At 33.8% G+C, this 14,309-nt stretch overlaps 1 protein-coding gene across 1 annotated transcript; it reads left to right on the top strand.

Annotated features, from left to right (window-relative positions):
* The first annotated feature begins 7,482 nt into the window (after positions 1-7,482).
* LOC127808275 (protein NODULATION SIGNALING PATHWAY 2) lies at positions 7,483-9,427 on the top strand. Its single transcript, XM_052346741.1, has one exon. The coding sequence runs from the start codon at positions 7,727-7,729 to the stop codon at positions 9,167-9,169; it is 1,443 nt and encodes a 480-aa protein (XP_052202701.1). The 5' UTR covers positions 7,483-7,726; the 3' UTR covers positions 9,170-9,427.
* Positions 9,428-14,309: the final 4,882 nt, after the last annotated feature.

Raw genomic sequence — 14,309 nt, 5'->3', positions numbered from 1 at the left:
AAGTTTAAAGATATATATACATACATATATATATATATATTTGATTAGAATAACTGGCTAGTAGGCTAGTTGTGCTCATCCTCATCATCATTTGTTTTTGTTGAGATCATTTAATTGTTTATCCCCAGAATGCTGTCAATTTGTGTGATGAATCTTGGACAAAGACAAGGAGAAAAACAAACCCAACTCACTCAAGCTCTCCAATGTCGTCCTCTTCGGATCATATTAATCAATTCTAGTTGTAATTGCACTGACTTGCCGGTTGTTTCATAAACAGTGCCCATTTTTGTTTCTTCCATTCTTTCTTTCTTTCTTTCTAATGCTCATCTCATCTCATCAATATCAAGCAGAAGCAGAAGCAGTACAGTGAAGTAAGAAGAGCAATTGGCTCTGGAATTCGCAGTGGATGGATATTTGTAGGAGCTAATTAATGAATGAATAATGGGAGCCCTGCAGCTGCAGCCAACTCCTCGATCTTAAGTCTATAACTCAGCAGCTGTGAGGTAGGTTGGTTGGTTTGCTTTAATGGGGAGGCACTTTCAACAACTGTTTCTTTCTTTCTTTCTTGTTTATTAAATATATATGGGGAAGGGAAGGGAAGGGAAGGGAATCTCGTGCGTGTACATGGAACAAATTGGTCACCTCCTGCGGGGCATATACTCAGCGGATCCGTAAGTTCAAAGCTCATTCAATCAGTAAGTATATATGAAGGAGTTGACAATTCCTCTTTAATGACATTAGACGTTGATGTTTGTTTGTTTGTTTGTTTAATTAATCTTCAAGTACATATATATATTTGACTCCATTTTTTGTTTTTGTTTTTGTTTTAATATTCAATCAATCTTCCTGCTTTCATCACCATCTTCTTTTCTTCGATGGTGACGTCTTAGGTTTAATTAACTGCACTGCACTCACTGCCACACCCTCAATTTTCTTAATCATATATATATATAGTGGCATCCATATTATAAACAATTATTATGAATTGCAGCAAGTTTTAATAAGATATATTTACTGGGTTTGAGTTGTTAATTATAAGAATTCTTTTTCTTTTTATTAAAATGTTTGGGGTTAAATGTTTTAAAAAAAAATATTCCCCGTAAGTTATGATTTAATATTAAAAAGATGCCAAATTTGAAGTTAGATGAATGGGTACAAAATTAATTAATGTATTTTGAAATGAACCATTCTAGTAGAGGATTACAACTTAATTGAAGAGAAGAGAAGGGATATTAAGGGTTTGATCTGCCATTATAATTTTAAAATAAATATTTTTTTAGTTTTTTATTTTTTTAAAATCACAAATAGAGTGCGTTTTTAATTTTTAAAAATAAATACTCAAAATATAAAATTAAAAATAAATTTAAAATTAAAATACAAAAGAAAACGGGGTCTAAAAGTTTGATCTACCATTATAATTGATTTCAAATTAAATTAACAAATCCTACCTCAAATTAAATTAACTAATTTTCCTTAGTTGTACACAAATGCATTCTAACTCCATGGCACAAATGCATTTATTAAGGCCACAGAATTAGATCAAGCTCAAGAATCTCTATTCCCCATTGAGGCTGAATACGGGATTCCCTTTTTGGACATGGACATAGTTATAAAAGTTAAGAATGGAGTTGTTGTATAATAATAAATTTATTTGACGAAAAATATTATCGTTTATTTATCTAAGTCTGTAAGAAAAAATACAATTAAAGAGTGTGAAGAAATTCTCGTGCAAACACTCCAATAATTAAGTCAAGCACTGAAAATGATAAAAATTATATTAAAATTAATATTAAAAATGTATCTTTTCTGAAATGAGTGTCGACTTATTTATAGAAAAATATAGAGCAATTCTAATTAGTTCGAGACTAGGATTCTCATAAATAACTATTATCTTAACATTTCCTAATTTTGTTAGAATTATAATTATTACTTTTCAAAACCTATTAAGATTAGAATTCTTATGGATGATGTTTATCCCAATATTTTAAAATACTTTTAAAATTAGAATTCTTTATAAATAATTGATTATCCTTTTTTTAAAATATTCGAAAGAATTTTTAAATGTCAAATTTATCTAGTTTGCGCATTGTATGAGATCCCGTGTATGAAGAAATTTACACATTTTAGTTCAAAAAATTATTTTAAACTTTTTAATTTTTTTAATCTTTTAATAAACTTTTACTTATAATAAAATAAGAATAAACAAAACACGATCCTCCCCCGCTACGTTGTCAATCTTCGTTAGCCGACAATCATGAAGTTGTAGATTTTAATTTTTCATATCTTTAGTCACCGACCCTTTTAGTTATTTTTGACGTATCAAAAAATTAAACACAATAATTTACACCTTTTTATAAGTTCACTTATAAAAGGTTTGTATATAGTTATATAGTATTGCCTCCTAGTGAATGTATCATTTACACTAAAAGGCACGTACTCGTAGAACATACCCAACAAAAAACCATATCTATTATACACTTAAACAATAGTAATCACTAATTTTCTTTGGTGTGAAATAAAAAATAAAAAAAAATCTTATAGAGATGTTCAAATTTTGGTTTGAGTCCACTCTCAAATCAAATAAGTTCGATTAGGTCTTCAATTTGAAAAATTGATCTTTAGTCCACTTCAATGCAATCCCAATTTTAAATGGAAGACCAAATAAATACAATAGTATATATATTATTGCATGCATATAATAACGTACATTGTACACATACTATATAAATACCATATAATATATATATATGTAATATATATTGTTATATATATGCAATAGATTTGTTCTTTTACTTGCGTCGAGTTTGCTCAACACAACATGCAAGGAGGATGTATGAGAGTGATGGGGCTACACCCCTTCTTATCTGGCACGAGCAACTTAACATTATCGATATATGTAATATACATGATTTACATCACATTATATGTAAATTGAACCGGTTCAAGGTTGGCTAAATTGGTTAGTCCTACTTTTATTAAGTTTGGTTTTTGCTAATTTGAGTTCTAATATAATCCAATTTAGAACAATTGAACATCTTTAATTAATACAAATATTTAATTACTAAAATAAAATTAATAAATATAACTTATTTAAATATAAAATATATTTCTTTTTAAATAATAATTAACACATTATATATATATATATTTGTGACAATGATTTTTGCAAACGAAGTAAATGACGTTTCATCAATAATTAATTCAAAATCCAAAAATTTCTCAACGGTCATGTCACAGAAAGGCCGCCCAAACAGGGCCTTTGACCAGAGAAGGGATCGCGTGCTGTGTTTCCAGAAACACCTCCGCTTCACTTCAACTGACACCTACTTGACCGTCCGATTATTTTATAGCGAGATATAGCTCAACCTACTAACCGCTCTGATAGCGCCACGTCATATCATAGTTACGTCACCCTCTAGGTCTCCCAATTTTTTTATTTTATTTATTCTTTTTCACAGGTCATCCAATAGTTACAGGGCTGACGGTTGACAACGTACTTTGACTTCGGCCGCCGACCGAACGATTGCAGCCGTTGGATTCGTTGACTAATTGTGTACGTTCTTACCGTCCGTAAAATTGACCTGTGATGACGGGCCTCGAAAAGTTCAATTTTTTTGTATTCGTCTATAATTAAGATTCTTTGAATTAAAAGTACAACTGATTAGGATAGAATTCATTTTTTTTTTTTAAAAAGAGACTTTTTCTAATCTAAACGTATATATTATTTATCGTTAATATCTTTTTATGCTACTACTGTGTGTAATTTGGTGAGAAGGAAAGATTTGTTTTTAAGTATTAATATGAATGTTAATTACTCATTTTAATTTGGCTAAACTCATATTTTTGTTATTGTATTTTTTACGTTTTTTTTTATATGATCATCTAAATTTTTCGTTGTTTCAATTATACCTTCAAATCATATATTTTTTAATTAATTGTATATATTCTTGGAATTGAATTAGAACATACAACACATGTGCACTGAAATGCCAAAAGTTACTTTTGTTGTCAACCATCATTTTTGCCATAACTTCTTCCTTTAATGATCGACAACGATTGGGATATAGAAAATGGAGAAGAAAATGAGTTAGGACAAAAGGGACCTGTAGTAGATGGGGGGATTGGCAGAGATGTTGCCTAGCAATGAGACTGGGTAGGCGATCTGGATGGACAAGAAACAACCAATAACAAGGTAAAAGAAGTGGTCGGCTACAAATATAGAGGATGGAAGAAAGAGTGTAGTACAATGGCTATGGTGGAAGATGAAAATGACTGTCGGCTATGATGGAAGACAATCGATGATAAAAAAAACATTGGTGGTGGTGATGGAAGGCGAAGAGAAGAATAAGCTGTCAATCGAGGAATATGAACCAGTTGAATGGACGATAAGTTGTTGTGACTTAAGAATAAGACGAATGATTAGAGACACTATTGATTGGGAAGACTATGATTAGAAAAGACAAAACAAGAGGTCTCGTCGATAAGAGAGGATCGACGATCAATCACAATGATTGAAGAAGCCATTGGAACAATAAAAAATTAGCAAAAACGATAATTGACGCAGTTAACAATGACTATTAGGGATTAACGACAAGTAGTCGATAATAAGCGTTTGCACGTGTGAGGATAATTTTGGTCTTTTGGCACACATGTGTCGTGTATATTCAAGGATTTTTAGATAAATTTAATAAATATAATAAAAAATATTTTTATTTAAAATATTTTTTATATCTTATTTTTTTAAGAGAATATATGTTGTTAATAAATCTTATTAATTTAATTTTTGTAACATTAAAGAAAGCAATTTAAGTTTGAAAAGCTCAGAATTCAAAACCTTTAAAACAACGTACCAATGTCCAACAACTCAAAACTGTTAGCCGAATAGTTCACGAGATGCCCCGTAGTAACGTTCCCCCGTTACCCTAGCGGTTGTATTTATCGGTGCTTGCAAGGGTTGATCCGAGCAATGCCATGCGACTCGGTGAGTCACTCAGTTGGAGTTTACGAAAGGTGGGTCCCGACACGCTCTCCAATGGTCACATCACTGCATCAAGCTCAAGTGACGTTGATCTAAAAGGCATCAAGGGAACCCAATTAATATTCATCTTGACTCGTCCGATTTAGTATTTTTGGGGCCCTTGACGTGACGTGATCCATTCGGCCTTCCATCCTGTAGGACAGGAGACATTCCCTCTTCCTCTTCCCATATTTTTTATAATAATTATATCTTTATTGTATATCATATTCATGTGGCTTATACATTTTGGGGGTGGGTGTTTTGTATTAACCAAAATATATCATGTGACTTCTAAGAATCAAGTTGATTTTGAGCTAAACTAATCTAATTTTGTTCGTTTGATTCTTGTTTAATCTTCATCTCAACCCATAAATACAGGTAATAGTTTCGATGATTTATACAAATTATTTCCTAAGTCCTTGTTTAATGGCAATGGATGTTTGATTTTCATCTTCTTTTTTTTTTTATTTAAGTTTTGAGTTTCGTTCGATTAATTTTAGGAAGAGTGATATTTTTTTTGATTCACTCTCTAAATAAATTTAAATACAATCATAATTTATACACATTTAAAGTGAACTTTTAAGAAACGATTGTTCTTTTCGTGAATTTCTTCTTATGTTATGTAGATAAGACTTTCTAAAGAACGATAAGACACAATATGACCCTACCTCTGATATTTTTATTATTCTCCTAATATTTTATTGTTACGCCATGCCCGTGTTGATTTCGTGTCTCCTTTTTGCTTGTAACTTATTTGTTGAAGGGTCAGACATATATGATTTAAATATATATATAAATCAACCTCCCTCAGTAAAGTAAAACAGTGATTTCCATACATACGCACCCAAATAAGAGCTCAAGTGGTGATGGATGGAAGGCCGGACGGCTGGAGCCGGCTAGAGACCGGTCAACCAACTCACCCTCTTTGAATGGAATGGGTTTACTTTTAATTAACCCATCCTGCTCCTTCCTTAAAGGACCAGCTCAATAATAATCATGATTATGTGACTAATTATACAAGTTAATTATTATTGATGCCATGATTAAAGATTGTTAATTAGTTTTACTTACACGACTCAAACTCATATATTGTATGTATGAACTGTACTGATACGTCGTCGTAAATTCGGAAGAAGAAGACCAATCGGACAAACTCACTGAGCTTTCAAATTGACGTTGTTCCCAAAGCGAAAGGGTATAAAGGAGGAGGAGGAGGGGCTCAATCATTCGCTGCCGCTCCGCTGGGACTTACTCTTCGTTTTGGCTCCTCACTGTTGGGTAATTCAGTTGGCCTCAATCTTGGGCTTTGGTCTGTTGTGCCTACTCACCCGTTTACTGCCATCTACATGTAGCCAGCCAGCCAGCCATTTTACAACAATTAATAATATATATATATATATATATTTGAATTAAGAATTTTGTTTGTGGAAATATCATTTTCGAGATCGATGGCATGCTAGCTCTTGGACATAACAATGACACGTGACATAGTCTAAAACTCTAAAGCTACATTAACCTGGTAATAATATTATTTTAATAAGACGTTAATCAAAACAATTAGTATACATAATACATTGTTTAATACGTACGACGTGGATCTCTTAATCTATTCATTTGAAAACAAAACAGTGTTTCATATTTTATATATGTGAATCGCTTCTTCTATACAACACTCCTTTCTTTCTTTCTTTAATATTTGTAAGATTTTGATTGGATAATAATAAGAGATTATAATATCTAATTATTCTGTTAATTATTAGAATTAAAATATATATATATTTATGTACATATATATTTTAATTTTTTATTTAAATCTTTGTATGCCTAATTAATTAATGTGTCCTTCCTTCCTTAATTCCTATGTTATTAGAATTTGCTCACAAATTAGTTTCAAATTGAGGATGATTAGAAAGAGACAACACATGTCTTGGAGGTAATTTGGTACATGACCAAATAATATCATTTTATTTTTATTTTTATTTTTAGAAGAGTGAGAGAAAGTGGGAATTAAGAAGATGGATGGAGAAAAATATAATGCTTCCCTGATTTTTTTTACTTTTTAAAAAAATTGTTATTAATTATGTCAAATTATAAAAATAAATAATATAATTTATATTTGAGATTATCGTTTTAACGCGATTTTTCATCTCTTATGTCTTTAATTTTGATTGAAAAAGTAAATTACAGATAAATTTTTAAGCCTTATTTAAGTTAAATATCAAATTGATACTAACCATGAGGTATCACTCACTTGTTCTTTAATTTATGTATTGAGGGCATGGTATAATTTATAAAATATTGACTTGATCATAATTTTTATACTCAAATTATATAAGCATGGCAGGAAAGGGATGTAAGCCAATGAAAGTTGAGTTGAGGGGTAAAAACGTAAAATAGGGTGGCTGATGAGTGATGAATGATATACGACCCAGCCGTACGAGAGTATAAAAGCAAAACCCTAAGGCCTAAGTTTATGGATCAGTAACCCCCTCCCCCACCTTAGTTTAGTTTGATAATATTAATTAATACCGCTTAATTTTATCATTAATTCCTCCAAAGCTAGCCTCCTCGGAATTCCAACCTCCGGTGTTCTCTTGATTCGGTTCACCTCCTTCGTCACACCACCAACAGTTCACAGTACCCTGAAAACTCCTCCATCTGGAGCTCGCTCTTCTAGTTCTAGCTCTGGCTCTAGTTTCGGCTTCAGCTATGGCCATGATGGTGGACGACGCCGTCGCCGAACTAGACTTATCCGGTTACAGCACAACCACCATCACCTCCACCGACGACGACCTTGCCTGCAACTGGGACGACTGGTCGCCGGTCGTCGACTGGGAGGAGCTCTCCGGCGTCCCCGACGACTTCCACGACCTCATCGACTCCATGATCGACCACAGCACCCCCGGCCACCAAGACGGCTTGCCCTGCAACTCTCTGTCCTCCGGGACGGCCGTGGAAGACGGAGAAATGGGCGGGGCCGACGACTTCAAGGGCCTGAGGCTGGTCCACCTCCTGGTCGCCGCCGCGGAGGCCGTCACCGACGGCAGCAAGAGCCGAGATCTGGCTCGCGTGATATTGGTTCGGCTCAAGGAGTTGGTCTCCCCGACCGACGGCTCCAACATGGAGCGGCTGGCGGCGCATTTTACAGACGCCCTGCAGGGCCTGGTAGAAGGCACCTGCGGGGCGCACGGTAAGCAAATCATGTCCAATGGACCCCACCACCGTGATGATCAGCATCAAACGGACGTCATCGCGGCATTCCAGCTGCTCCAGGATATGTCGCCGTACGTTAAGTTCGGCCACTTCACGGCCAACCAAGCCATTCTGGAGGCCGTGGCGCACGACCGGAGGGTCCACATCTTGGATTACGACATCATGGAGGGGATCCAATGGGCCTCCTTGATGCAAGCTCTCGTGTCCAGGAAGGACGGACCCGCGCCGCACCTCAGAATCACCGCCATATCCCGCGGCGGCGGGCGGCGCTCAATCGGAACCGTCCAAGAGACCGGCCGCCGTTTAACCGCCTTCGCCGCGTCGATTGGCCAGCCCTTCTCTTTTCACCAATGCCGGTTGGATACCGACGAGACGTTCCGGCCGTCGGTTTTGAAGTTGGTCCGAGGAGAAGCGTTGGTATTCAATTGCATGCTCCACTTGCCCCACTTCAGTTACCGCGCGCCCGAGTCGATCGCTTCGTTTCTTTCCGGAGCCAAGACTCTGAACCCGAGGCTGGTGACCCTGGTGGAGGAGGAAGTCAGGCCGACCGGGGATGGAGGGTTCGTGGGCCGGTTCATGGATTCCCTGCACCATTACTCAGCGGTCTACGACTCGCTGGAGGCCGGGTTCCCGATGCAGGGCAGGGCACGGGCACTGGTGGAGCGCGTTTTCCTGGGGCCGAGGATAGCCGGGTCGTTGGGCCGGATCTACAGGGCCCGGGGGCAGGAGGATGGCGGGTCGTGGGGGGAATGGTTGGGTGCTGTCGGGTTCGTTCCCTCCCGGATAAGCTTCGCCAATCACTGCCAAGCAAAGCTGTTGCTGGGACTGTTCAACGACGGGTACAGGGTGGAGGAATTGGCCAAGAATCGGCTGGTTCTGGGATGGAAGTCCCGGCGTCTGCTCTCGGCCTCCGTCTGGACGTCGCCGGAATCTGATTGATCTTCTGGGCGCATTGCCGCTATGGTAGACTCGAGAACAGTAGTAAATCAGGCCACTCGATTCGATTTGGAGGGGCGTTTGAGTTTACTGCAAATTTTTGTGTGTTTGTTTCCGAATATGTCGACTTCTGTTCATATTAAAAATTCATAATTTTGTTAATTTTGAAAATTCTGAAAAATAAGTTACGGCGTGCTGTTTTGTTATTTCATTCCATGTGATGGTTAATGAAAGCATATGATCAATAAAAAATAATAATGTTAATTGCATCAATAACTATATTTATGGAACAACATAAACTTGGGACTGTCCTTATCACTAAATTGGTATTGGTATATTAGTGTCATCAATCATGTATCGCATCTTTATTGAAGAAAGTGTTACATAGAAGAGACAATGACAAATAATTTTTTTAATCTACTCTAATAAAAACATGTTATACGACTGATAAAATCGTCATTAATCATTACCCGTTTCTGTGCCTCGCCTCTCATCCCTTTTTTATATTTGTAAACTGAGCTCTTGATACCCCCTAACTAATTCTCTATTCTCATTCTTATTGGTTTGTACTTGTTCCTATTTACAGCAAATAGGGATACTTAAATCTTAAAACAGACACACACTAAGGAAGTATAAGTTGAAGGAGGTTAAGAAATATCAAGGAATTCTTTAAATGGTTGGTAGTTAGCATATCACTCACACTCTCACAGGGGCTAGCCTTTATTTAGAGAGAATGGATGCATAAGATTCCTGGAATGTGCTTTTCAGAGTCCAATCTGAATTGCCATTTTTAAGATTCCTCCAAAAAAAAAAAAAAAAAGAATCAATTTTGATGGGCTATTATGGGTTGGAAGCCCATTTTTCAATCCAAAAAATGCCACAATCCCTTGGATTTGTTTATTAGAGAGAGACAGAGATCCAGTAGTTGAAGTTAAAAAGCAGAAGCCCTGGTGAGAAGCATGTCCCAATCCTTGCATCATCACCCACCCTGCCTTTCCCCAACCCACCTACCTTTTATTATCTAAATTTGCAATTATGTGCACCTAATAGCCTCCCATTGGCCATTAATTAATAAATTAAAACCACCCTTTACTTCTAATTAATTAATTAATTACATCCTCACCAACATCAACCTCAACCTTAGTCCTTAGTTATTAATAATTCCTTCCCGTATTGGCCAGTGACTAGCTATGTTGTACGGAAACAGAAACAGGAAATGTTTCAAATAAGAAATGGAAACATAAAAATGGATATTTTTTTTTTATAAAAATAGACATAAATAAAATCCAAAATGAAAATAAGAACCGTTTTGAAAACGTTTCAAAAACGAGAAAATAATTTTTCGTGCAACATAGTTGGTTAGTGCCCTGCCGGTAGCATAAATTTCTCTTCTTTTCCTTCAATAAAGAACATTGAGTTACAAGCAGTTTAATAATTTATTTATGCACAATACATTTAAAACATATATTAACAAAGCTATGATTTGAGGGAAATTCACCAAAAACACCAACTGCTTTGGGCTGGGTGAGCAAGATGGGCCCAAAATAAAAGGTATACAGTTTGTTGAAAGGTGGGCTGTGATGGGCCTTATTTTAGGGTTGGTATTTACTTATTTCAAGTAAAATAAGTACAAAAATAAAGTGTACCTACACAATTTATTTTAAAATTTATTAAAATAAGTATGCAAATTGAGTTGATCCAGACCCATTATGTCTATAGATAAAAGTGAGCATTGTTCGGTAAAAAATCAAATTTTTTGAATCAGTTCAGTTTTAAATGTTATAATTTAGTTTTTTCAGTCAAATAGATTGAAATAATCGAAATCTATTGTGAAAAATATATATTTTCGCGTTTTCTTGTTTCACCCGTTTTTAAATTTTGAAGTTCATCTTTTTAAAAAAAGGATCAAAAGTTAAGAATAAAGTATAAGAACTAAAAAAAAACGAGAAAGGTTTATAAAAAGGGCTTGGGAGATTCTCTCGAACGAGGAGTGAGATTTCAAGTAAGTGTTTACATAATCTTTTTCTATCTAAATAAATGATTCATAAAAAAAATAGACACCGTCAACATATCTGATATCACTCGAGATGACTCTCTTGATAGGCTTCAACAAAGGAAACCTAAGATATTTTTCCATGAAGTCTCTCGAAGGGCTCCCTTATGAGGTAATCTCATGACAGAAAGATGTGCAAACCTACTTCTAAAATCTCATTCGAAAATTATGCAATGAATAAAGATCATCTAAATCCAAGTCAATTCCGAAGTATTAGGGATGATTATTATGAATTCCCCAAACTTAACCATAAATAAGCTAAAGACAACGATCGAGCTTAAAAAAAAAAAACAAACAAAAAAGCTAAAGACCAAATCATAATTTACCAAATTAATTTATATTTATATATAAAATCAATTTTAATTTGGTAACAGAAGATTTAAATATGAAATTAAATTTTGTAATCACAACATTGATTCTTGTAATTATTAAAACTCATTGAAGAAAAGCATTTAATTTTGAAACGACCAATTAATTTGAATTGAATTCTTTCACTCATCATATTATATTTTGATTGTGTTAATAAATCATATACCCTTCAAATTCCTAATTTCCATCATTAGATAGCTTAGCAATAAAGCAAAAAATATTTTTTTTTAGGAAGATGATTCCTTTTATAGGGTTAAACGAATCTGTCTCACACACAGAACTAGTTTGACACTTTCATAATTGACATTATACACTAGAGTTGTATAAATTATAACTAACTTATATTACGTTATTAATAATAATATCATTGACCTATTAACTCTTAAATTCTAATTAACCATAAAAAGTCGTACCAAAGTCTCATAGGGGACATAACACTCAAATTTTAAATATTTTATTCTCATGTGACATTTGAGTCTAACATTTATTTTTGCCCATATAATAATTTTGTTTTCGACTTTGGATATAGAATTATGAATTTGTTATTTGATGGTTTCGATGATTTGTTTATTTCATTGTATCTATTCGATAATTTCATGCTAATTTGTTTTGTTTTGGATTTTCATTGTTAATTTGGTATTTTATATTTTATGCTAATTTATGAGCTTTTTCATGATACTTAATATCTATTACCTTTTGTGTTGAGTAGTGGAATTCAGAAAACTACGAAGTTAAATTCTTAATTTTTTTTATTTAATTTTCTCTCTAGCAATTAGGATTGTGTTTCTTGTCCACGAGTTCTTCATTTGCTTGGTTTCGCCATGAGAACAACAAACATTATGGTTCTATTATAATGTCACACACACGTCTCTAATTTTGTATAGTTTATACTTATAGTTTTAGATACGTCTCCTTTATGTAATTATCGATGTATGCTTGAATTTTTGTTTTTATATCATTTTAAAGATTGTTGAAAATGTATATTGAATATTTCTTCAACCCCCCTCCCCTCAACTCAAAAGGAGTTCTTATTGTAAAATATAACTAATTCTATACTTTTATTTATTAAGTGTTGGATTGATGTTGGATTTTACTAGAGCGTGGAAAGAGTTTCAAAGAGGTAGAGCTTATAAATCAAATTGGTTAGATATTATTTGATTTTCTTTTTCTTTTTTTATAATCCAAGTGTCAGAACTTACGCCCTACTATTCTTAGGGGAGGTAGGGCTTACTCCAACCTATTTTCAGGTAAATCATGGTTTAATTTTCATATAACGCTTTCAGGAGATTTCAAATTTGAGATCTCAGGCATGTTCACTACCTACTTTTGTCATTAGAGCCACTCATGGGGTGTATTATTTGATTCTTTTTTACTATAAAGAAAGATGGAGGTTATAAATCGGATTGGTTAGGTATTATTGGATTGTTTTTTGCTATGAATGGTGAGCATTTATTCTTTTTTGGGGCATCTATCTAGATATGCCCTTATTAATAAATGAGAGACTATTCATTTTGAAGATATACAAAATACCTCCCTTATATATCGAGCTTTTGAACATTTTTTTAGTGGGATGGATGATGAGCTTAGTTTAATTTTTCATTTTATATAATGGCATAAATTGGAGGATCCTATTGAGGTGTTGGACTATAAATGAGGGGAAAAAAGATAGCTTGGGTTTAGGAGTTGTGAGTTTTAAGTTGGTTATATGGTTGGTTTTATATCAAACAAGACATTTAAAATATATGGGTATTTTGACCTTAGTTTCAGGAGGGAATATGAGTTAATTACACCAATAATCACTCAACTTTGCATTTTGTTACTGTTTGGTTACTAAACTTTGAAATGTTACCTGTTAGTCACTAATATTTCAAAATAGTTACTATTTAGTTACTAAACTTTAAAATGTTACCTACTAGTCACTAATATTTCAAAATTGTTTCTCATCTGTCACTTGTGAACTTAAAGTTCAGTGACTAACGAGTGATGAGTAAGAAACGATTTTAAAATATTAGTGACTAGTAGGTAACATTTTAAAGTTTACTAAGTAAATAGTAACAGTTTTGAAATATTAGTGACTAACAGGTAACATTTCAAAATTCAATAACCAAACAGTAACATAATGTAAAGTTAAGTGATTATTGATGTAATTAACTCGATGGAATATCTATTTTTTTAAAAATGTTTTATGCATGGCATTGCTTTGGTTTATAAGAAATGTCATCTTCTTTTTTTTTTGATAAATTATTTGTGCTATTGTTTCCGTTTAAGATAAAAAGTGTTTAGTATTCAAAACCTTAACAATGACAAAACCAACAACAGAGTACAAAATCAAAAGTTTATTCTCCAAAAATGTACCCAAATTCCAAAACAAAAATACCTTTATCACATGAGAATTGAAAATAAATATCAAAATGAATAACATAACATAAACGTCTCATCAAAATCTTTTACCTTCGTTGATATGAATATGAGTTCCAAGTTAGCAAATCATATACTACAATGATATATTGTGTGGATCAAATTAAGAGAAAAAGAAAATATAAAAAAGAGATCTATTTGTGTCATCCGGAATAAAATATTCTAGTTGCAATATTTTTAATTTCAACAATGGTTTTTGTGAGGGGGAGAGTGTTTGAACTTTTAAAATTGATTAAATTTTAGTGACTTTTTTTCATCTCCTTTTCCTTTTTATGAGTGATTAGACCATGTTTAATTTAGAAT

This window comes from Diospyros lotus, chromosome 8 (assembly GCF_014633365.1).
Source record: "Diospyros lotus cultivar Yz01 chromosome 8, ASM1463336v1, whole genome shotgun sequence".
Lineage (NCBI taxonomy): Eukaryota > Viridiplantae > Streptophyta > Magnoliopsida > Ericales > Ebenaceae > Diospyros > Diospyros lotus.
The sequence above is the reverse complement of the archived record's forward strand: the minus strand, read 5'-3'. Positions and strand labels throughout refer to the sequence as shown.

Coding starts and splice junctions, on each gene's coding strand:
- LOC127808275 (XM_052346741.1), top strand. CDS start 7,727: ATGGCCATGATGGTGGACGACGCCGTCGCCGAACTAGACTTATCCGGT.